The sequence below is a fragment of the Melanotaenia boesemani genome, chromosome 16 (genome assembly GCF_017639745.1).
Source record: "Melanotaenia boesemani isolate fMelBoe1 chromosome 16, fMelBoe1.pri, whole genome shotgun sequence".
Classification (NCBI taxonomy): domain Eukaryota; kingdom Metazoa; phylum Chordata; class Actinopteri; order Atheriniformes; family Melanotaeniidae; genus Melanotaenia; species Melanotaenia boesemani.
Genome location: NC_055697.1, coordinates 8,991,209 through 9,013,765, shown reverse-complemented (window position 1 = coordinate 9,013,765; position 22,557 = coordinate 8,991,209). Strand labels below are relative to the sequence as shown.

Below are 22,557 nucleotides of genomic sequence, written 5' to 3'. Positions count from 1 at the left end.
ACACAAAAAACCCCAAGTGACTGAGGTAGATAAACAAAGATGACAGACAGTGCACCTGCTTTAAGAGCAGGGCTTTACATTTCCTCTGAGTTTGTGAACACTAATCATAAAAAAGGCTGTGGTGTGGTGTTATGTTACAGAGAAACTTGAAATATTGCATGAAGTGGCTGTAAGACACATCTTATGTCATTACAGCTTAGACCTGTCAAGGCTGAATTAACTAGATTAGCATGAATCTCTACAGCTTGTATCCTGCAGTGGCTGAAGATAAAACATGCAGCACATACAAACAAGATACTCCTGTTGACTGCGAGTTGCATAATTCAGTCATACAGTAGTTCAGCTTAGATTGTGAATGCAGGGATATGCAGAGATACAAATGATTGTTAGCAAGATTGTAACAGAAAGGTGGCTGATAAGATCTCAGGAATGGTAGTACAGCACAAAAACAGGACATCAGGGCTGAGATGATCTTATATGAGTCTTGACAGCAGGTCCAGGCTAGCTGGGGTTAAGTTTGGATCAAAACCAGAGCAGACTAAGTGATGAGGATCAGACAGAGCTACAGATATATAGACATGTTAGAGAAATCACTGCAAAGCATGCAATCTTATGTGGCTCCACAACCTCCTCCAGTACATGCACCACACTGTGTTAAAGTTTACAACAAAAATTATAGATATTTGTGCAGAAGGTTTTCAGACTGTGAGCAAGACCCATGAAAACACCATTTTAAAAAAAAGAAAAAGAACAAGTGATTTTTAAACAAAACTTAGTCCAAAATAGGGAAGCAGTGTGTGAAAAACTAAGTGTATCTGTACTAATGACATCGAAATTAAACCTTTAAAGCCTGACGCCCCCCCACCCCTCAAAGAAAAATCGAGAAGAAAATCTGAAATTGCTTTTGACCATTTCACAAAATGTAAGAAAAAAATAACAAAAATAATTTATCTATAATTACAGTTTATTACCATGTTATATGTCAAAATTAATGTGCATTATTGTATTGTTATTATATCCACCAGGGGGCAGAAAACAGGTATCAGATTGGGTACAACAGGGTTTTAAGCCAAGTTTTTACCTTTAAGTGATGCAAAAGGTCTTAAAAACTGTATGTATCAAATATGATACATACAGCATTAAAGGGTTAAAAATGTACGTAGCAGCCAGGAGCTGCTGATCAATGCATTTCATTAATTGATCTTCATTAGCATGAGCACCTCTATAAAACAGAACCTTTGTCAGTTTGCTGGTGTGAAGCATGTAGGTGTGTGTTAATACAATGTCAAGGAGGAAAGACATCAGCAATGATCTCAGAAAAGGAAGTGATGCTGCCTATCAATCTGGGAAGTTTAGAAGGTAATTTCCAAACAATATGGAGTTCATCAGTATACAGTGAGAAAACATTCAAGACAGTTACCAATTTTCCATGATGTGGCTTTCCAAACAAGGTTAGATTTCAGTGATGGGAGAAATTACAAAAAAGAAAAAACCCAAGAGCTACATCTCAGACTCCACACAGGCCTCGGCTGATAGTTATGTTAAATGTTCAAAAGTTATGACAGCACAATTAGAAAAAAGAAAAAAAATTGTTGTGATTTGCAGGGTTTCCAGGAGAAAGCCTCTCTCTAAAAACATGGCAGCACAGCTTCATTTCACAAAGCTCCATCTGGACAAACATAAAGGCTTCTGGAACAATGTCCTCTGTTGCAGACGGAACTAAAGAGACTGGTCCAAAGCTAATGCCAGCAGTACTCATGGAGTGGGACAAATTTCCACCACGATGTGAGAAAAAGTTTTTTTAATTGTCACAACAGAGTTACTGATTGTATCTTTAACCCACAATTCTTCATGTTGAACCACGACCCTGAGGCTGAAGAGGCTTAAGACCCACCTTTTTTAGCTTTGCTTTTAACTGAATTTCATTTGATCTTTATTTATTTTATATAATTTTATTTCACGTTATTTTATTTTCCTTTTACTTAACTTTATTTATTCTTAGTTGTTCTTATTGTTTCTTAAGCTTATTTAATCTTTGTTTTAACTCCAATGTTTTCCCCATGGGAATCCTTCACGCTGGGGGTTCTGCTCGGTCTGGGGGTTGTTGCCATGGTGATCACCCTTGTCTAGGTGGATGGGGCTTACAGCTGTGGTGTAGGCTCCGGCCTGCCCTGATCTGGGTGGTTGCTGTGGCGACGGCCTCCGTGGACATGGGTGGACTGGCTCCTGGTGTGGATGGATCCCCATGACATTATCTCACAGCAGCATCAAGCCAGATGTTTATCACTTTTAGAATTTTTTACCTACATTTCAGTTTAGAGACAGAAAGTCATATTTGTGGAGAATAAGATGGGGGTGTGTATGTGAAAGACTTGACTTGAGTGTTTTCTTTTTATTATTTTTTTTTATTAATTGCTATGTTATCTATTTGATGTGTGCAAAGGCTTGTTTTATTTTTATATGCATGCTTATTTTATATTATGTAAAGCCCTTTTTGTTGCCTTCAGCATTAAAACAGCTTTATAAATAAAGTTTAATTTGATCTGATCCGATGCCTCATGTTGAAGGAAGCGGGTTTTGAGTATTTTTGCAGGTTGTTTCTGTGGACAGAACTGAGTAAAAAAGCATCAACATGAAGTTAATTATTTAGTATCTAGCCCAAGTTGACGTGGTTGAGGATTAGACAATGGAAGTTTAACATCAGACATTTTAATTTGAAGTGTTTTTACATCTCCCTCAAAGACTTCTCTAATCATCTGGGTGAAAAAGAAAAAATAAATCCAACTAGCAAGTGATTAAAAGATTTTTTAAATTCATTTCCCATATTGCACACTGTTTCAGAGTCAAAAACATGGCAGCCCACCAGTCACTTGATTAAAAATTGGTGCAGTAATGCAGAAAATTGCATAAAAATCTTTAAATATTGCACAGCATGCAGAAGAGCAACAATGCAAGTTCTCAAGTAGTCTGCAGCAACTGAAAGGCCAGCATGCACAGACATCAACGTCGAGTGCAAGAGACTTCTGCAGCTGCGTCAGCTGAGGCATTTGATTAGAGTGCATAAGAGGCTCATAAAACCAGTCACGAAAGGTGAAGTTTTCATCACTGTATAAACAAACACCTGTGCAGATTTGGGAAGCACCCATTTAGGGAGGGTCTACTGAGGGAAAAAAAGAAAACAAGTGATACATGACTAGACTGGTGGAAGTTGTCCTGAATCAGATCCAGTCACAAATTCCCCAATTCCTTGGCACCAAGTGTACAGTCTAGGAGAAAATGGAGGTAAATTAAAACTCCACAATCTTTCATTCTCCTGCAGGAGCCTACATGCTTCTCTTTGCTGATTTTGGATTAAGATCAATTTAGTTTATTACAAAAATCACAGTGTGCTTTAATTATAAATTGCATGTTACAAAACTGATTGCAAGAGGCTTTTCCTTATAAACAGCAATAAAACTAACAATAACACAAACGTGACAGATGAATGGCAACCTGGTAAGGATCTCTCAGGTTTAATCACATACTCCAGTACCATCAATCATTCAGTACACACAGCATGACACTGCACAGTATAATATCTATCAGATTTGATATAAACCCAGGAAATATTAACATAAAAAAATTCTTATACATTCATAACTGTGGTAGAAAAATCAGAAGTTTCAAATTATTCTTCTTGTAATTCTTATATAGCAGATAAAACATAAAATTAAATAACTTTTGATTAAAAAAAGTAAAATACATTTAATAATGAAGAGAGACATTAGGAATGCAAAAGAAACTGTGACATGATGAAGGTTATAACATCAGGCTGAACAACAGAAGAGAAACAACATGAGGTTCCTTTTCATTAACACACACAAAAACACTCAAACACTCATATCTGCCGTACCTCGTATTCCTGCTAATGGACTGATGAAGCCCAATCAACATGTTTTATACTTATTTTTATATTTGTTTTGTTTTTATAATAACCTGAGCTAACATTTAGTTTGGCCCACAGCAGCATACTTATTTATTTATGTAGTGTAATGATAATCTTTTAAAGACATTTAAATCTCTTTTAACATATATTTGCTGTTTTCTTCAAAACAGAAAACAAAAATTTAAAATAAAATAAAATTTAGACTTCATACTGTTAGGAAATGAAAAAACAAAGCAAAAACTAAATAAAATGGAAAACATCTGAAGTCAGTGTAAATGCCCAAACATTGAAAAGGTTTTAAGAGATTCACAGGATCAATTTTCCCACATGATCCCAGGAGATCTTCCTTCAAAACAAACATGCATGTAAATCAGCCTCCCAAAGTCTGAATAATTTCAGTCTCTAATGTTCTTTATCTCCTTAAACCAGGCAAATATAGAAAAGCTCTAATTGATCACAGTGTTTTATGATCTACGAACCACAGGTCTAAGAATGTGTGGAGTGATTTGCATCCACCTAAAGCTCTCTAATAGTCTTGTTTGGACACCACTGCCACAGGAACTGAGCTGCAGCAGCGATCTGAGTAAAGTTTTTTTTTTTTTTAAAGAAAAAAAAAATCACAGAAACATGTGTGGGATTATAGCTTTTTTAAAAATCTATATGTGAATGCTGGTTTGTATGATGGGAGGAGCCAGACGTCACCCAGTGGTCACAGTGTTCCAAGATGTTGAGGTGTGCTACTGTCTGATGTAGTTTTGTGAAAGTGTGGTGAGAGAGACTAGAAAAACCAGAACTTCTGGGTCACTTTCCCAAAAAGTGATATGTCAATGTTGTAAAGGAAACTTAGAACCCTGGAGACACACGGGTGTTTGGTGTTAGTGCATCAACACACGGAACCAGTGCAGGTTCTTCACGGCTACTTTAAGCACCACTCTGCAAGTGAAGAGACCAGCTGCTATCGCTGTAAAACTCCTGCTTTCTAATAGTTTCCATTTTCCCCACTACAGGATTTAAGCTGCTTAACAATTCTGGATATTTGTTTTCATAGTTTTTGTTTCATGAACTACACGTTTGTGACGCAGCAGCAAGTGTTACTGACGTGGATTATTCAGAAGTGTTTCTGAGCCCATGCAGTGATTTAAACAACACTTATGCATGTCATTACTGCTGTGATGTCTGAGGACCACAAATAACTTAATATTGTGCTTTAGCCTTGAGAAAAGACTGACTTGAAGATCTTTTTATACCCAATCATGTTGCTTATGGAGAACCGAAACTGCCAAAATTAAAATTAAATACAGAAATATAAAAATGGTTCAATAAACAAATTGATGTGCCAATAAATTGTACAAAAAATGTGAAAAAAAAACACTTTTTCCATTACGAAAACCTATAAAACATTACACAAATTTATATTTTTTTTGTAATTTTCAACTGTTTTAATTTAACTTTGTATTAATATTCTTATTTACTTTTCCATGTCATTTTCAGTTTAAATTTTTTATCTTTACTTTTATGACCATATTTCTGTATTAGTTTCCTTTTACATTTTCATATTCCCAAAATTATTTATGTACTTTTTCATTTAACATTTAAATTTTTTTTTAATTCAGTTATATTTACATCCTCATTACTTCCAATCTTTCATTTTCTTCCTCTATTTTTCCAAGCGTATTTATTTCTCAGCCTCCTCTTCTGCCTCATTATGTGAATGAGGGGGGCAGCCTTTCAAGGCGTGTCTTGGGGCAGATACTCGCCTACTGGTCAATCAACACTGAGCGAGCAGCTCAGTGAGAGGGAGAGCTGTGCAGCCTGCCTGGCTCTGAAACTTGTGGCCTCGGGAGGGAAATGAAGGTTTTAAGCTGTTACAACTCCGGCAGAAATATGTGACTTCCAACAGGAGACACAGGAGGTACAGGATCTTCGGCTCGATGCTCTTTTAGCTGAAAAAATCACACAATATGGAGATGACTGTTTACTGTTTAGTGTGGATGCAGTAACTGAGCGGCTGTTTCAGCTGCAGATGTGCACAACTAACAAGCTGAAGGTTCTGGTGAAGTCAGCTGTGATGCTTAGAGAACGTTGCCTGGACCGTTGAGATGAAAACTTTTCTAAATGTTCCGTAAGAGCTTGCTGAAGGTCACAACTAAAATCTGAAGAACCTTCCCTGAACCACCGTTTCCCTTCTTCCTGTCCCGGTCTACCGCAGCCACTGCTCCCGGAGAAAAACTCGCTCCTTTTGGAGATTTATTCCACTTTTTTCCTCTTTATTCTCACTCTCAGTGGGTTTCGGTTTGTTGATCCAGCCTGGAATTACCAGACAAATGCCAAGATGCAGTAGACTTTTTATGGTTGATTTCCCATTGATGTTACCAACCGTTACAGGCCAAAATGCCTCTAGGCACACTAGAACTATAAACTATAAACTATAAAACATGTCACATCTGGTGGAACGAGAGAAAGGCCAGGCACATTCTGCTGCAGCAAGTTGAACATATAGATTCAGATTCATCTGGTACCAAGGCTGAAGTTGAACTAAACGTAGCCACTGGTGGTGCTACATCTAATCTGTTCTCACGGTAAATTGCTGTAACACTGGCCTGTTAATCCTCGCGGTGTTGGTGAAAGACGGTAGCTGCATATGAGCCTAATTAATGCCTGAAAGATTCTCCGACTGAGCCTATGTCTGATCTTTGGATGCTACTCAGGCAACAAGGGTTTTTAGCTCCAACCACAAGTTTTCAGTTAGACTGGGATCAGGGTTTGATGATGTTTTTCTTAAGATGCAACTTTTAAGGTGCACTTTGGGAGAGGTGGAAAGAGTCTTCACTTAATTCAGCTAATTTCCTCCTCTTGTGATGTTATTTCTTTTAGCATGCATCCCATTCAGTGTGATGATGGCTACATGGCATTAATGCTTGCTTACTACATATATTAATGAAGGGTGTAAATTCTGCATTTGCATATTTCTACAAATGTTACACAGACTTGCTGTAGGAAAGTGACTGATTCATTCTGATTAAAGTAAACAATAAATATCACAGCTGCATTATTAAAACTGCAGTCTGCTTAAAAATGAGTGAATTACTTTAATTTAACAATATACAATCTACCAAACTGAACTCATAGCAACTAACTTGATCATTTAGGAAATTAAGCTAATTATTTCACTATTTCCCTGATTTGGAGTTTGGGGTTTGCTTTTATTATTAAAATGTTCCTTTAACCATTAAACAACTGGAATTCAAATCTGAAATAAAATAAAAATGGACGGCTCAAATGTGGTGGCCAATTGCTACTATTGATAATATATATTATGCCACAACATACCTCCTACACTCACAGAGTGAATTAACTTATTAATGGATGCTATATTCAAACACTCACTCCCTCTCTCTCTCTCACACATATACACAAATGTAGTGTCTGTAGAATGAACTTCCAAAACACTCTTCTTACAATCCGAGTGCTGGGCAGAGTAAATCCAGCTCCTTCTGTGCTTCTTCATCCTAAAGAAGAAGAAGAAAAAATTAAAAAGCATAACATAGCAGGTAACTACAAGAACAATAAGGCCCCATTCTATAATCCTCACAGCTTCGTAAATGTAAAGAGAGATGAGTCAAAGTGGAAGCAACAGATGTGAATGCAACGTTTCCCTTGATGACATCTACCTCCTTGGAGACGGTGTTCATTGAACAAGCTGCTTCGCACATTGTCCTGGCTTTCTCCCTCTGCCCCAAGTCTTTATAACACTGCCAAAGAAAAGAGCAAAAAGCTGTCATTGTTTCATCCCAGCAGATTTCTGCAGAACAGTCCACAGCTCACCCTGATGTTTCCACCACTGACCTTAGCTAGAAACACATAGTTGAGTTTGGAATAAGCCGGATGGAGCTCTTCAACCTGGATTTAAGAAAAAGAAGATAAAGGCTCTTTAGTTTGTTTTTTAGAGATGACATGTCTATATTTAAAGTAGTACTGGCTGATACTTTCTATTTCAACTAGACCCCATTCATTCGGATTGAAATCACCTACATTTTAAAGGACACACAGACACTGACACATGAAAATACTAAGTGAAAAAGACCAAGAACAGAAGCAATACCCCTTTCTCCTCTGCACCACTGTTAGTTAAACATGGTGGCTGTTGGTTAGAAGGTGGCCACCTGCACTGCACCACGCTGCATGATGCATCTGTTCAAGTTTTACAAAAGATCTTCAGGTCACGAGTGGCATGTTGGAACATGGACTATTTGAATCAAATTGACGGGTGAGACACGAGGAAGAAACATGCACAGGAATATTGGCCAGGAGCAAAAGTATTTTCTCTACTGTATAAACATTTGAAATGTGGGAACACAGATTAAGGCTCTTTAAAAACACATGGCTTACACTTTTAAAAACTGAGCACAGGAGCAACCTGGAGGCAAACTGCTTCAAAACACAACATAAACAGGACTGTGCAGAACGCAAGCCGTTAATCAGAGCTGTGCAGGGGAACGTGTGCAATCAGTTGAACATGAAAACTCAATGCTAATCCATTAGATAAAAGAATATTATTCTTTGTATAAGACAATTTACCCTGATAACTGTTTATTAGCAACTTTGTTGGAACAAAATGCTGAAATATGTTATGTTCAGGCTTTTGGAAAAAAACACGGTTGATCATTTATAAAACTTTAAAAGGTTACCATTTTATTTAGTGCACTTTGAAGATATGAGTAAAAAACAGGCAGGTTTTTCTTTTAAATAAAGGCAGCACAGACCACACCCTGATAACCTGTAAAGTGGTACCTTTGTCAGTCTCCTGCCTCCCATTTTTGCAACAAAACACTTTTCACTCCCCTTTTCACTACGTTCCCTTTCAGCTGTGTATTAAGGACTAGATCAGTAATGGAGTGTGAAGTGTTTGTTATCAATGAACAGTGAAGAACAACAGCAGGATGTACCTTGAGAAAATTCTTTAGTGCATCTTCAACCGTGGCGCTCGGAGGGTCACCAAATAGAGTTGCGGCAACTTTTCTCTCAATCCATGACAACTGTGCAACCTGCAAAGCAATCACACATAAAAGTCTAAAAGGGACTAATTAAGCATAAAACAGGGTTAAATAAAATAAAATAAAATAAAACTTATGTTGTGCTGGAGGCCTATATTTGTGTATTTGAAGGTAGTACGCTCCTAAAAAATACTAACAAATACAAAAAAGCCCCTAGAAAACCAGAATAATTAAACAAATAAAGAAAAATAAAAATGTTCAAAAATGAAACAAAAAACAACCCTGGCACTTTGTTTGGAGATATCTCCTTTCAGTCAGCTGCTCAGACTTGCAGTGCATTTCTCTGTTGCACACTTAGATTCTGGAATAAAAGCATTCAGCCTTGTACTCCAACCAGCTCCACATTCAAACTGTGCTGCATTTACTGTATTTTCAAATTAAGATGAAGAAACTATTTTGCTTTTGTAGTCTGTTTTGCAATTAACAGTTAATTCTGATCAGCTGTTATATAGCTGACTTAAGAAATTAGCTAAAAAATGTTTTACAAGTCATTTTTTAATGTTTAATATTCTGACAAAGAACTCTGACCTCTCTCTGGTGTTCTTCATTTCCAGTGAAGTCAGAAGCTCTGATTTCTGAGATTTTAATAACTTAAAGCAATTATATACAATTTATTTTAAGTATAATTTCAGCTAAGATGATTTGATTTATAGATACAAATTCCCACAACATTTCTTACAGGATTTATACTATAGTCTACCAATTAACATAAATTTAGCACTCAATCTCCTGCGTTTTCATCACCACACTAACCGTACACTGATACTTTTCAGCTGGCACATTTTGCGGAGGGTGATAATGGCCATCAGAAGTCTGGGTCACACATATAACACTCCTGCCTCGCGCCATTCATCAGGTGCAGAATCACTGGTGTGATGACATGACTGAACTACTGGCTGAATGCAAGTAGATCATTTGTGAAAGGAACCACAGACAACCTGAAAAGGCGCCATCTCGGAACATATCAGGTGTTTCTGCTCCACTGCATTCCCTCTCTGTTGTACAGTGCACTTGTGCATGTGTTATATAACTTAATCAGAAACAATCTCTGTGACCGCTTTCTTCCTGTCAGGCAGCCAGTTTGACAACTGGTACCAAGTTTCATGAGAAGTAGCTCAAGAAAAACAAAAACAAAAACAAAACAGGAATAATCAACATATCGTCTGTCGAGTTCCAAGTTAAATATCTAAATGACAATGATTCATTATCAGATATTACTTTTCAAATATATGTTGACTGAGTGACTGAAAGCCAAGAAACAATCATGAGCTGCATCAAAAACAGGATGAGACCATCTCACTGCTACAATCTGATTTTAAGCTAACAATGGCTGGTGTTAACCTCCCAGAGCGCATTCTGTGAATATTACAGCGGGAACAACAAACCTTGGGGAAACCTAAGCAGTGGGAATGAATGAGGGGAAACCGTGGGTGGGTTAGCTAAAGGGAGGCAGGAGGCCACACAGACATGTCAGCCACCATAATTCACAGATTATCTTTGTGAGGACATATAGGAGAGAAAGATGCTCAGTGTGCCGGGAGGAACACATACAGCATAGCACCAGCGGCCCAGCAGGTAGTAGGACATGGGGTCTTCTGGCTTCAACTCAATGGCTTTATCCAGATGATCCTGGGCGGGAAAACAGACAAAGCAAAAGAATTTTTTCACAGTTGATTCATGATACAGCTGCTGTTCCACTGCCTTCTGTTCTGACCTGATCTGTCCTGCTTCACCAACCCACAAGTATTTCACAAACACCTCGCACACACGCGATCTCGCTGAGCCACCGCACACTCCCGCTTGTCACGCACCCTCCTTCTTCCTTTTCCATTCTTTCTCTTTCTCTTTGATGAGTTTTTTTCCCTCATATCTTCCCTCTTCAGCACTTTGTCTCTCTTTTCACCTGTCAAAGAGTTCTGAAAGTACACAGTGGAAGCTGCTGACAGAAGATAAAGTGCTACGTGCCGTTGTTCTATGCACCATCTTATGTAACTGGCTGGCTGCAGGAGGGGCTTCCTGGCTTAAGTGGCAGGCGTAGCCATTCTCCTTTTTGTTGAAGCAACATGCGGTATATACAATATGAGCTATGATACAGTTTATGTATCTTACCTTAAAGATGTAACCATTCTTTATCTTGTTTTGTATTGTGTCATATTCTGCCATTATTCCACACATAATGGCATACCTGTGGAGAGAAAATAAAAATATTTAAATAAATATTAAAATAAAATAAGTTAGATTTAAAGTAATTGACAGTTAAAGAGCCTCAAACTCGATGTGTTCATAATTTTTTAATTACAGCCAAAGAAACAATGAAAACTAAAAATCTAAAAGAAATAAAAATCTTATCCAGGAGCAGAAGTGAAACAGGGGAAGTTGAACAATTATCTTATGACAGATGGAAATGTTATTTTTAGCTATTTGTGAGAGTATAAGTTGTTCAGAACAGTTGTGAACAACTATACTATGTCTTGACAGCCTATTATGTAAACTTGTTTGTTTTGAATATACCTTAGTCTTATTAAGCATCTTAAATAAGCCTATCTTGAAACCATTAAAATCTCAATATGAAATGCTTGATACCTTCTAGAAATAACAGAAAAAAACCTAAAAATCCACTGGAAGAGAGGAACATTTTCCACAAAGATAGCATGTTGAATATGTAAAACTATGATACAATGATGCTCATGATTACCTGTAAACAAATTTTAATTGATGCATTTTTTCAGTTTTGCAGTTAGGCTGGAGAGGTCACATTGTTGCATAAATCATTGTTTTCAATAGTTTGTTTTTCTTTATTTTTATAATGAGTTGTTTGCTGAACTTAAACAATCAGCTGTCTGCAGACAGCACTCTCTGTTTGGAGGATCAGATGGTTTCCTGGTTTAGTGGTATAAAAGATATGCAGGTGGGGCCACCAGACATGCAAAGAAAGTGTGATGAGTAAGTAAAGGAAATAACTGTTTGATGCAGAAGTATCCAAAAATGACTCCTGCTCGATCTGCAACTAAATATTTGAGGATCGAGTTGTCTTGGATTAAGGATTTCCAGCTCCATCTTTTATATACCTGATGATGTGCTGCCTGGAAGGTTCATAGTGCAACCAGAAGAGCTGAGATATTTTTGGCCTTAAGCTATTCAGAGCTTTATAAACCAGCAGCAGAATTTTAAAATCATTTTTTTGTTTGACAGGGAGCCAGTGTAGAGATCTCAGAACAGGTGAGATATGATCCACCTCTCTGGTGTAGGTGAGGACTCGAGCAACAGCGTTTTGGATCAGCTGAAACTGTTTGATTCATTTTTGACTTGTACCAGTACTTGAGTCTGCTGAAAATAAATACGTGAACCAGTTTTTCCAAGTAACTCTGACACATCAGTCATTGTTTCCTAGAAATGTTCATAAAGCAATAGAAGGCAGATTTTGTAAATGATTTGATGTGTCCGTTAAAATTCAGTTCAGTCTAAAATAACAACAAGATCTCTGGCTTGGTTTGTGCTTTCTGACATCCTGATGTATTAGACTGCAATCTGATCCCCTGCAAAATCTGATCCATTCCTTTAGCCAGTTTATTAAAATAAATAAATAGTAATACTTCCAAATACTTTTACCATCATTGAAATGTAACTAGATTAATTGCAGTGTGTTTTAAGTCACTATATTGATAATAAAGAGGTGCTCTCATCTTATAATATATTAGATTTTTTTTTTACTGCAGTACATAGCTATCCATAATATTTGGTTATAAAGAATCAACTGAAATATGACTTTTGGGCAAAGAAACACCTAACTGATGTTTGAATTTATTGAAAAGATGGTGAGGATACAGTATAGCATCTAAACAACCTGAACAATGTCAACATCATAATCTCAATTACTGAGATCAGCAGTAGAAACCTAAATCCACCAAGCACTGATTTCAACATCAGTCTGCATCCAGAAAGAAAAGTAGAGAGATGTCTGGCAGCAGCTCTCAGTCGCACCACCTTTTCTCTGGGTCACTGGGTCATTAACGATGAGTCACAACATTCAGTGATCTCCAACAAGTCTCCTCATTACACAACATCAGCAGAAATAAGCTGCTTCACCCCATTCCCTTCGCTTGTTAATTATTGCACAGATATGGATCAATGGACAGGTGGAGGGGAAACACGGGGCAATTTCAGCTTTGGGATCTGTGAGTTAGAATGACGCTGAGGGTTGGAGGAGTGAGGTGATCAAAGTCTTTTCACGGCCTGCCTGTTTTTAATCCTGCTGGTGCTCTGTCAAACACCACAGAGCAACATAAACACCTTTCCACATAAAGGATCAGTGGATATAAAGGTCGTTTGACAGCGACGACTGACTTGCCATTGTTGACTGTAGATGGATTCTGAATCTGAACATGTGCATTAAGACTGATCAGGCACAACATGCAGGAAACAAAAGGTCAAAGAAATCACAGAAGAGATTAAGTGAGATTAACAAGTAGTTACAAAACAAGGACAATGTGGTTACAATCATCAATCATACTAAGAAAGAAGAAAGAAACTGCACGTTGGATTCTGTTGATAACTTTCTAACTTGTAACTGATCAAAATGCAAAAGAAAACCAAACATGTTAAAATATAATTCAGACTTACTTGGTGAGACATTTTTCTCAATGCTAACACTTTCCCTGGAATTTGATTGTGACAAGACAATAATGAATCATTTCAAAACACCCTAAAAGTAAACAAAGGGAGATGATTTGTGTGCAACTTTAACCAAAAAAAGATTTGTGTTTATTTTCTTAATGTAACTCAGTGTGCGCCCACACAGCCACTGGCTGGCACTCTATAAGCACGGAGCTCCATAACAGAGATGCTATCAGTCTGCAGTTGTGCTGCCTGGATTCCAATGAAAACAGGCTGCTGGATGTAAAGGCAAAGAGCCAATCTGTCACCGCTTACTAAATAAAGAAATGGAGCAAGACAGAGTTTGTGCTCGGCCACTAGATTTTAATCCTATTTTCAGCTCCTGTCATATAAGAACAAGGCGTCATTCAAGTAGTTTATCAGCTTCTCAGGGCATCTGTATGCAACACTTTCAGCTGTGAATTGTTCTCATTTTCAGCTACTGTATTCTAAGAGTATTTCATGAGGATGTGTTCAACAGCAACAGGAGCATCTGCTTGACTGGATTGATTTTAGCCCCTCTTGAAGCATGGCTGAGCAGGAATGAGAAATCTTAACCTGTGTGGAGTTTGCATGCTCTCCCCGTGTATGCGTAGGTTCTCTCTGGGTACTCCGGCTTCCTTCCCACCGTTCAAAGACATGAACATTAGGTTAATGGACTGGCGACCTATCCAGGGTGTACCTGCCTCTTGCCTGCTAATTGCTGGGATACCCTCCATCTTCCCCCGCGACCATGAACTGGACTAAGCGGTACAGAAAATGGATGGATGGAACTTTAAAATGAGCCACAATGAAATATCTTATTGTCTTTTCTTTGCTGCAACAGTGAAACTGGCATTTGTCATATGAAGCTTAGTGAATAAAATCATGTCACTGACAGGATCAACTGTAGAAATTTTCAATATGGCACCATGATCACTTCCTTTTCCCCGCGATCTGATTGATGATCAAAATACATGCAAAGCAACAATATTCTGGCATAATTTCCAGGTAGTAGGCAATTTTATTATATTTTCATAATCATATTAATAACAACATGCTAGATTTAATTATTTTAGCCTGCACTTTGAGCGCTGTCCAGGGTCCTGAAAAATATTAAGAATAAAATGTGAATATAATTAAACTAAAGATTTAAGCATTAATGAAAGGATGGGGAATTTTTAAATCTAACTTATCTAAACTTATCTGAGAGCTCCTTAAAATAATACAAAAAATGTGGTAGTGATAGCCTCTCAAATTTGAAGATTCCCTGCTTATTCCTATCTCTATACCTGTAAAGTGAATTATAACTCATAAGCAATGATTTTACTCCACTTTGAGCTGTGGGAAATTGCCCAAATAATTAATTCATAAAAATAATTAAACAACTTATAATATATTTAGTTAGAGACTCATTATGAAGAAAACTAGAAAACTTCAGTGTGTATAACGTTTCATTCCTTCCTAGTCAGTACTTTGTAGGGACACCTTTTATAGCATTTAAAGCTGTGAGACTCCTATGGTGTCTCTATGAGCTTGGCACATCCAGCAACTGGGATATTTGGCCATTTTTTTCAAAGCAAACTGCTCCAGCTCCTTCAAGTTGGAGGGGTTCTGCTGGTGTACAACAATCTTTAAGTCATGCCACAGATTTTCAGTTGGATTGATGCTTGGGGATGGTGAACCCATTCCAACTAAGGCAGTCAAAATAATGCGTTAATGGTGGTAACTAATTTATGTAATTAATTAAGTTAAAATTTTTAACACATTTGATGCATGCACATCATCCATCAATTGTGATGGCGATACATGGAGCTGTCTAGAGATGAGCTGGCTCACTCTATGGATGAATTTTAGGGCATCATTTAGGGGATGAGGAGGTTTTAACACCTGCACTTTTCCAGCATTTTTTCAAAATCTTTTCTCATAGTTCTGCACAAACGTCACTGTTCTGGTCGTCTCCGTGTCTTCCCAATGCAGCATGGCAGCCCCCCCCCTTCTGTCAGTGATCAGCTGATCGGCTTTTCTGTCGCTAGTGCCGCATCTTTTATTGTGTTTGTTTATCATTCAACTGAGAAGGAGGAAATTAGCAGTCCATGGTTCACACCAGCACATATTTATCCAAAAGTATTATGCAAGCAAAGGTAGGCAACATTTATCAGTTTCATGTCAATCAGATCCATGTCACTATCACGTGAAGCTGAAGAATGAAAAATAAGAATGCTGATAACAGCCTATTTAAGTTGTTTGCCTTTATTTCATAGAACTTTTCAGTATTAATGGGGTTTGCTAGTGAAACAGCTATAAAATCTACTAGTCATCAGACAGATATGCACATCTATGAAGACAGATCAGGTTCAGATATCTAGTGAGAGTAAAACAGCAAAAGGAAGCAAAGGCATGTGCAATGTTGAAGACACAGGTCCAATCATTTATGGACCATGAATGTGGTGAAATCGAAGCTGGACCCTTCATTAACAAAGTAGCTGACAGATGGTAGAAAGGATTTATACTTCAGCTATGCAGGGGTGAGTCTAGAAAAGTTTTGATGGGGGTTTCAGACAGGGGCACTGACCAGAAAGTGGTTGGCACAAATGAGATATATTTTATAAGATCTTGATTTTATGACATTTTTAACTGATTATTACAAATAAAGTGATCATCATGATGCAAAGAAAAGCCTAAGTGAGCTTTGGCTTGCTCTTTCTGTTGATAGAGTACAGTAAAAAGAGCTTATTTCAGGTATAGTCGCAAATGGTGATTAATCATTCAATTTGGACTTTTTTGTGCAGATCTATTACATAAAAAATCCAAAGACATTTCTGTTGGTAATACAAACGAAAACACTGCCCACCACTGTAAAATCACTGTACAATAGGGTTACGTCTTGATACTAGATACTATTTGATATTTTTTTAATCAGTCAGAACACCACTAAAACACAATCCAAACAATACAACAAAATATATATTAATACATATAAGAAAAGACATCAACAATAAAATGCATTAAAGCTCTATTAGTTTGTGCAGAGAGATCCAGTCTTTATATACCAAAGTGGCATTTAAGTATCAATACCCATGCTAATTAATATCTAACTAGATACAAAATTTTAGGAACAATTAATATCTGAAAAACAATTTTTTCGACAACACTACTGCACAATGCCACTATTATACACAGAAATACCCAAAATAAATTATTACCACTAATTAACACGCTGATACACAGGAAGTACTCCTTGCCGATGCTCTAATTTAGGCACAATCCAGAGTTTGTTTAGTGATTTGGTCTTTGTCTTGTTGTCCCCTCAATGAATTTGACTGGTGAATCAAAAAGGTTAACAATTAACAAATGTACTCAGCTACCTGCAATTTTTCTTAAAGATTTCTGCTAAATGTTTAGTCATTCACCCCTGTCTGGAACATGTTGTAATCTGCTGATGTGATTAAATGCAATAAATCCAAGCAGCGGTGAGATGAGGAGACCAACTAGAGCAACATACCAGAGATAAATAGTAATCATGATCGAGATCAAGTGCTGCCCAGGTGAGAGCTATAGGACAGATTGCTCAACATCCAGATTTTTGCATCTTGCATTAGTATTATCCAGCTGTAGCAATTCTGGTAATGTTTACCAAGAAGTATGCAAGCCAAGGAGCTACAGAGCTGGAAGAACTCACGATCACATCAGTGTATCATCTCAAAACCTGGACTGAAAGGAAGTAGCGGATATATGTCAAAGTTTGTCATCATTGCAAATCTGTGAGTCAGTTTATAAATATAAATGTCCACACCTAAAAGTGACCTATCCGTACCCTGCAGAATGTAGAGCATGGGCTGTTTTTGGTGTTATGCAACATATCTTTTGTTACCGGGTGAAACAGTACCAGGCTTCTACTGGAGACGCACAGGTGGGGGCAGAGAGAAGCAAGAGGAGATGGGATGTGAAGGTGTATAGAGGTGTGTCTACCCTCAGGGGCCTACTTGCTCTTGTTTATCTTTTCCTTTTAACTCAGAGTTGAAATACAATCTCTATTTGACTCTAAGAAAAGAAAGAGGAAATATCAAAAGGGAGGGGAAGGTGAGCAGCAGCAAAACATGACAGGGGAAGGGAGGTTAGACCACTTTATTGCACAATTTTAGACAATTTTATTACAGCTCAATGAAATCCCCTACTCTACTGGGCAAAAACAAAAGTGTCCAAAGTGCCCAAAGTGTCAGGTGTTTAGAAGGAACTGAGATTGATTTCAGCCTTCAAATCCAAACATAGAGGCTTCATTCGAAGAAGAGGGTACCAAGCAGGCCTCCAAGCTAAGACCTATACAGAAGCAGAAGGAAGAAATCAACAGATTCGTGACGAAATTGTGTGACAATGTGTGGAAGTATGTGAAGCTTGCTGACACGCAACCCATGACAAAGTGAGATGATACTATTTTCTTTGTATACAGGATGGAATTTGTGGCTGAGGCTCAAGTGTTCCTACAGGAAAGAGAGAGCAGAGTGTGGTCTGCTCTTTCACACACACACACACAGAGGCTTTCCACTGCTACTGAGAACAGTGTAGCACTGCCACGAGTGACGAGGTACCTGTTTAAAATTAAAGCAACTCCCTAGCCTCCCCTCCTTTAACTGGCACTGCCACAGTCTCCTGGCTGAATCCATGGCTTTTGCACCATCAATGAGGCCTTATAGTCAGGGATTTACACAGGCTGAATTCACACATCCGAATCATTAAACACAGCTATAAACAAAGCTGGTGCTACAAGAATTTTTTATTTTGCCCCTGTTGCTACAAGAATGTAATCACATCCCCCAGACTGTCAGCGTACTGAGTTTATACAAACAGGCTTTACGCTCACTACCATGAAATCCTCCCATGAAACCTAATGTATTCTTATACTCACACATGTTTATTCCAACAAAAGCACATCTAACACTACACCCCACTTGTGGTCCACATATCAACTTCTTTTGTTGTACATTAATTCCCAATAATGGACACCATGTCAGGCATTATCTTTTATGAAGTGGCTGACAACAGAGGTCAACGACAGTGATAAGGTAGACACAACAGAAGTGCTTTGAAAGAATGAAAACTGAGAAGGGAGGTGCTGACTCCGGCACGCACAAAAAACCTAAAAATGGACCACACTTGTAGTATTTATGTCAGTGGTGCTCTTTGAACTACAAATACTGCCTCCTACTGCTGTCGTCAACCAGTAGAGCTACCGTTTACATCCATGTCAATCAACACCTCTAGAAGTACAAAGGACTCTGAGGAAATGTATTTATAGGTATTAATGTATTTGGTAAATAAAATGAAGACAAAGCTTCAGCCATGAAAGTTTATAATGCTTCTAATATAAACTTTGCTGCATATATCCTACAAAATCAATCACTAAATATGTGCGGGGGGACATGTATTTAAAAAAAAAACAAAAACACATAGGACATTTATAGGATGTGATTGATAGCATTTTGCAGCATTCATAAAACATTTCTGCAATATATTGATTTTTTAAATTAATTAATTAATTGTAGCTTGTTCACAGTAGTTTGTTGTGACTCCACAGACTTATACTTGGACTGAACTCATAGGGCTGATTAACTAAGATCCCTGATAAAGAGCGCAAAATTGCCTGTAACCACAAATAGATTGCACGAGTTGTTTGTTTATGATTTGCCGGTGATCAGCTAAGAATGTTGGCACAATTGATAATAGGTGCAAACAGCAGTATCAAATTAGGATTTAGTGTGTGTTATGATTTCGCCGCAGAGAGTTTAGAAGCATAACAGGATAGTCAAAAACTCAAAATAAAATTTGACCTGATGGACATACAGATGTTAGTGGACGAGGCAAATAAAAATATTGCTGAGCTACAGCAAAGAAAAAGAACACCAGATAAGGTTGAGAGGAGGTGATAAGACAGAAGACAAAGTTCCAAATCAAACTTCTTATAATAAAACCTCAGCAAATAAGACAAATTGGGGCTGGCACAGGAGATGGCTCTGACCAATATCTAGCAAGTGGTGAAGCTCACACTGTGAGGAGCAGATGACTGGATCAGGTATGACACACTAGAGCTGATTGCAAAGCAAGGTATGTGACAAAACAATAGTTTTAATCGAAGAAATAAAACTGTCAGCCCAAGAAATATTGAGCAAATAAATGTGTCTCCTGCAGCAGCTTTCATTATACATGAGGTAAGTGTTGTGTGCGCTAATAGGGGAGCATTGCAGCACACACTTGGCGGCTGGTCAGTGTATCTGGACTGATGATTGTGACTGAAGCCCTTAAGAGAGGGATGGAAGATGGGGTACAGGCGGTGGGGAGGGCTCTAGTGTCAGCAGACCCAGAGCGCGGCAGCAACAGCCCATCCTGTGCACCACCAATTCAACACAGCCACATGTTTCAATAAACTTTGCCTCTGGCATTCCAAAAATATTAACACCATCAGAAAACATGTGATCTCTCTATTGTCTCTGAGGTGTCTAGCCCCCTCCTTGCAACAATAACCGCAGCCAATTTTGCATAAAGTTGTGACAGTTAATACCTGCCTTTCGGACATGCTAAATATGAATGCAAAATTAGCCAGTGCAATCAGTTTCATGTTCGGAAAATCACATTGCATGTGCTCTCTTGATCTGTTTGCATCTGCTCCTCCTAATATTTTGCACTTGCTGGCAGAAATGCCTGTATTGCATATTCATGAAGCGCAAACATGCTAAATGGATTGTGTGCATTATTTTGTCCATTTAACAGTAAATCAACTGCAACATGTTTTTGCGTGTGCTATCGAGTTTGCATGTTTTTTACACACACAAACCTTTATTAATATTGAATTCTCAGAACACCTCTTGCTGTAAATACTGATCCGCAGTATGTGCAAAAACACATTCTCCTAGAACAACTGTATGTCTGCAGTACCAGCAATGGCCTGTGCTTCTGCAATTAAGTATAAAGAGATGTTAAACATGCAGCCCATGAGTGAAGGCACTTCATTTTCAGATTACCTGTTCATTCACTTTCACAGCTTATGCCAATAAAAAGGATGATGACAAATGAGAAAAGAAAATGTTATTTGTCCACCAGATTAAGTCACAATGAACCTGCACTTCTCTGTTACATTTTGTTGAATTGAACTGCACTTCATTGATCCATAAAGGAAATTATGCGTTTGCAATATAAATAAAATCAGTATGAAAAAAATAATCCATCATGGCAAGCTGTCATTGCTACGGCTTTGGGCAGGAATGTTCTCTTTTATTCTTTGTTGAAGCAGAGCTGAAGAAGCCTCTAACTGAACATATCATTGCTTTTACGTATTTATCCACGCTGAGGATGTGCAGTGTTTATTATGTTTAGCTACTTCTGCATCATCCATCTCTAGAGGCTCCGAAGGAATCCCCAGCATAGAACCAGCCTTTATTAGAAGTTTGTTTCTTTGATATCTTGGTTCCAATGCTGCTGTCCAAACAGATGACAGCAAAAAAATCGCACTCTTAACCCCAGACTTATAAACATACAACATCTAAAAAGAACCCTGACTTAGTCGACACATTGAGGCATATTTGTTCTAGATTATTTGGCCCTTGAAGTGGTACAAAGTCAGAGAAAAGGCACTTTTCATAAATACACTGTGTATTCACAAGCACATTATGCTAACATACACCGAAACAGGTTTGCTCAGGTTTGTTTAAACAACATTTGTCAAACTGATGACCTGGCATTCATGAAAACAGGTGACAAGTTTTTCTCACGGCATCTGTACTCTAAGTAAACAGCTATCTTAGACATAAACTTCCTTGCAACACTAGCTGGCACCAACCCCAGTCCCCTTCGCCTCCTACCTCAAAAAGTTTAACAACTATATCCTGTCCATCCAACGCAGCATTTGCGATTGGTTTAAGATTATTAGAAATTCCATTAGTGGATACAGGATTAAGCATTAATCTTTTTTAAAGCTGTTGCACTTAATTAACTAAACAAACACAGCTTTTTATGAGTGCTGCGGTATGTGCATAAACAAACGCTAATTATTCAATAATAAATAATTAGCCTGTTTCTCATGAGCAAACCTCATATGCAAGTAGGCAGGGAAGGGAATGTGATTCATTGTGAGAAATACAGTTAATAAAAAAACACACACACTCACACACACACATATATATATATATATATATATATATATATATATATATATATATATATATATATATATATATATATGCTATATACAGTATCTCACAAAAGTGAGTACACCCCTCACATTTCTACAAATATTTAATTTTATCTTTTCATGGGACAACACTGCAGAAATGACACTTTGACACAATGTTAAGTAGTCTGTGTACAGCTTGTTTAATAGAGTAAATCTACTTTCCCCTCAAAATAACGCAACACACAACCTTTAATGTCTAAACGGCTGGCAACAAAAGTGAGTGTACCCCCAAGTGAAAATATCCAAATTGGGTCCAATTAGCCATTTACCTCCCCGGTGTCATGTGACTTGTTAGTGTTACAAGTTCTCAGGTGTTAATGGGGAGCAGGCGTGTTAAATTTGGTAGTATCTTTCTCAGACTTTCCCATACTGGTCACTTGGAAGTCATTTTAACTCAATATACCAATGTTAAAGAAAAACTAAACTCAAATAAATACAAAGAGCTCTATATCATTTTATTGGTCATGTATTTTTAGTCTTTATTTCTGTGTTCTAACAAAGGATTATGTGCATGATTAGCAGTCAAGTTTTGACATGAGAGGTGTGTCAAACGAGGAATGTACTGGAGCCTGCATAAATACACATGGAATTCTTGCCATCAGGCCCACTCTAGACTGCTAATTAATAGCAAAAGTGATTTTATTTATATAGCCTTAGTCATACAGCAAATACATGGGCAAAACTAGTCCATTAGCAGCTTTTGTTCCTCTATTTGAAGGAAC

At 37.7% G+C, this 22,557-nt stretch overlaps 1 protein-coding gene across 5 annotated transcripts in view; it reads right to left on the bottom strand.

Moving 5' to 3' along the window:
• Positions 1 to 2,825: 2,825 nt before the first annotated feature.
• Positions 2,826 to 22,557, bottom strand: part of LOC121655497 (regulator of microtubule dynamics protein 2) — a 37,528-nt gene continuing 17,796 nt past the window's right edge. For 3 of the 5 annotated variants that reach the window (XM_042010187.1, XM_042010191.1, XM_042010188.1), the window contains exons 6-12: positions 11,089 to 11,164; positions 10,531 to 10,608; positions 8,872 to 8,970; positions 7,772 to 7,825; positions 7,597 to 7,677; positions 7,385 to 7,434; positions 2,826 to 3,266 (exon numbers count right to left, since the gene is read on the bottom strand). In XM_042010187.1, coding sequence (XP_041866121.1) covers positions 3,194 to 3,266; positions 7,385 to 7,434; positions 7,597 to 7,677; positions 7,772 to 7,825; positions 8,872 to 8,970; positions 10,531 to 10,608; positions 11,089 to 11,164 — 511 coding nt within the window. In that variant the 3' untranslated portion in view covers positions 2,826 to 3,193. The other 2 variants (XM_042010189.1, XM_042010190.1) reach the window with 2 other exon arrangements.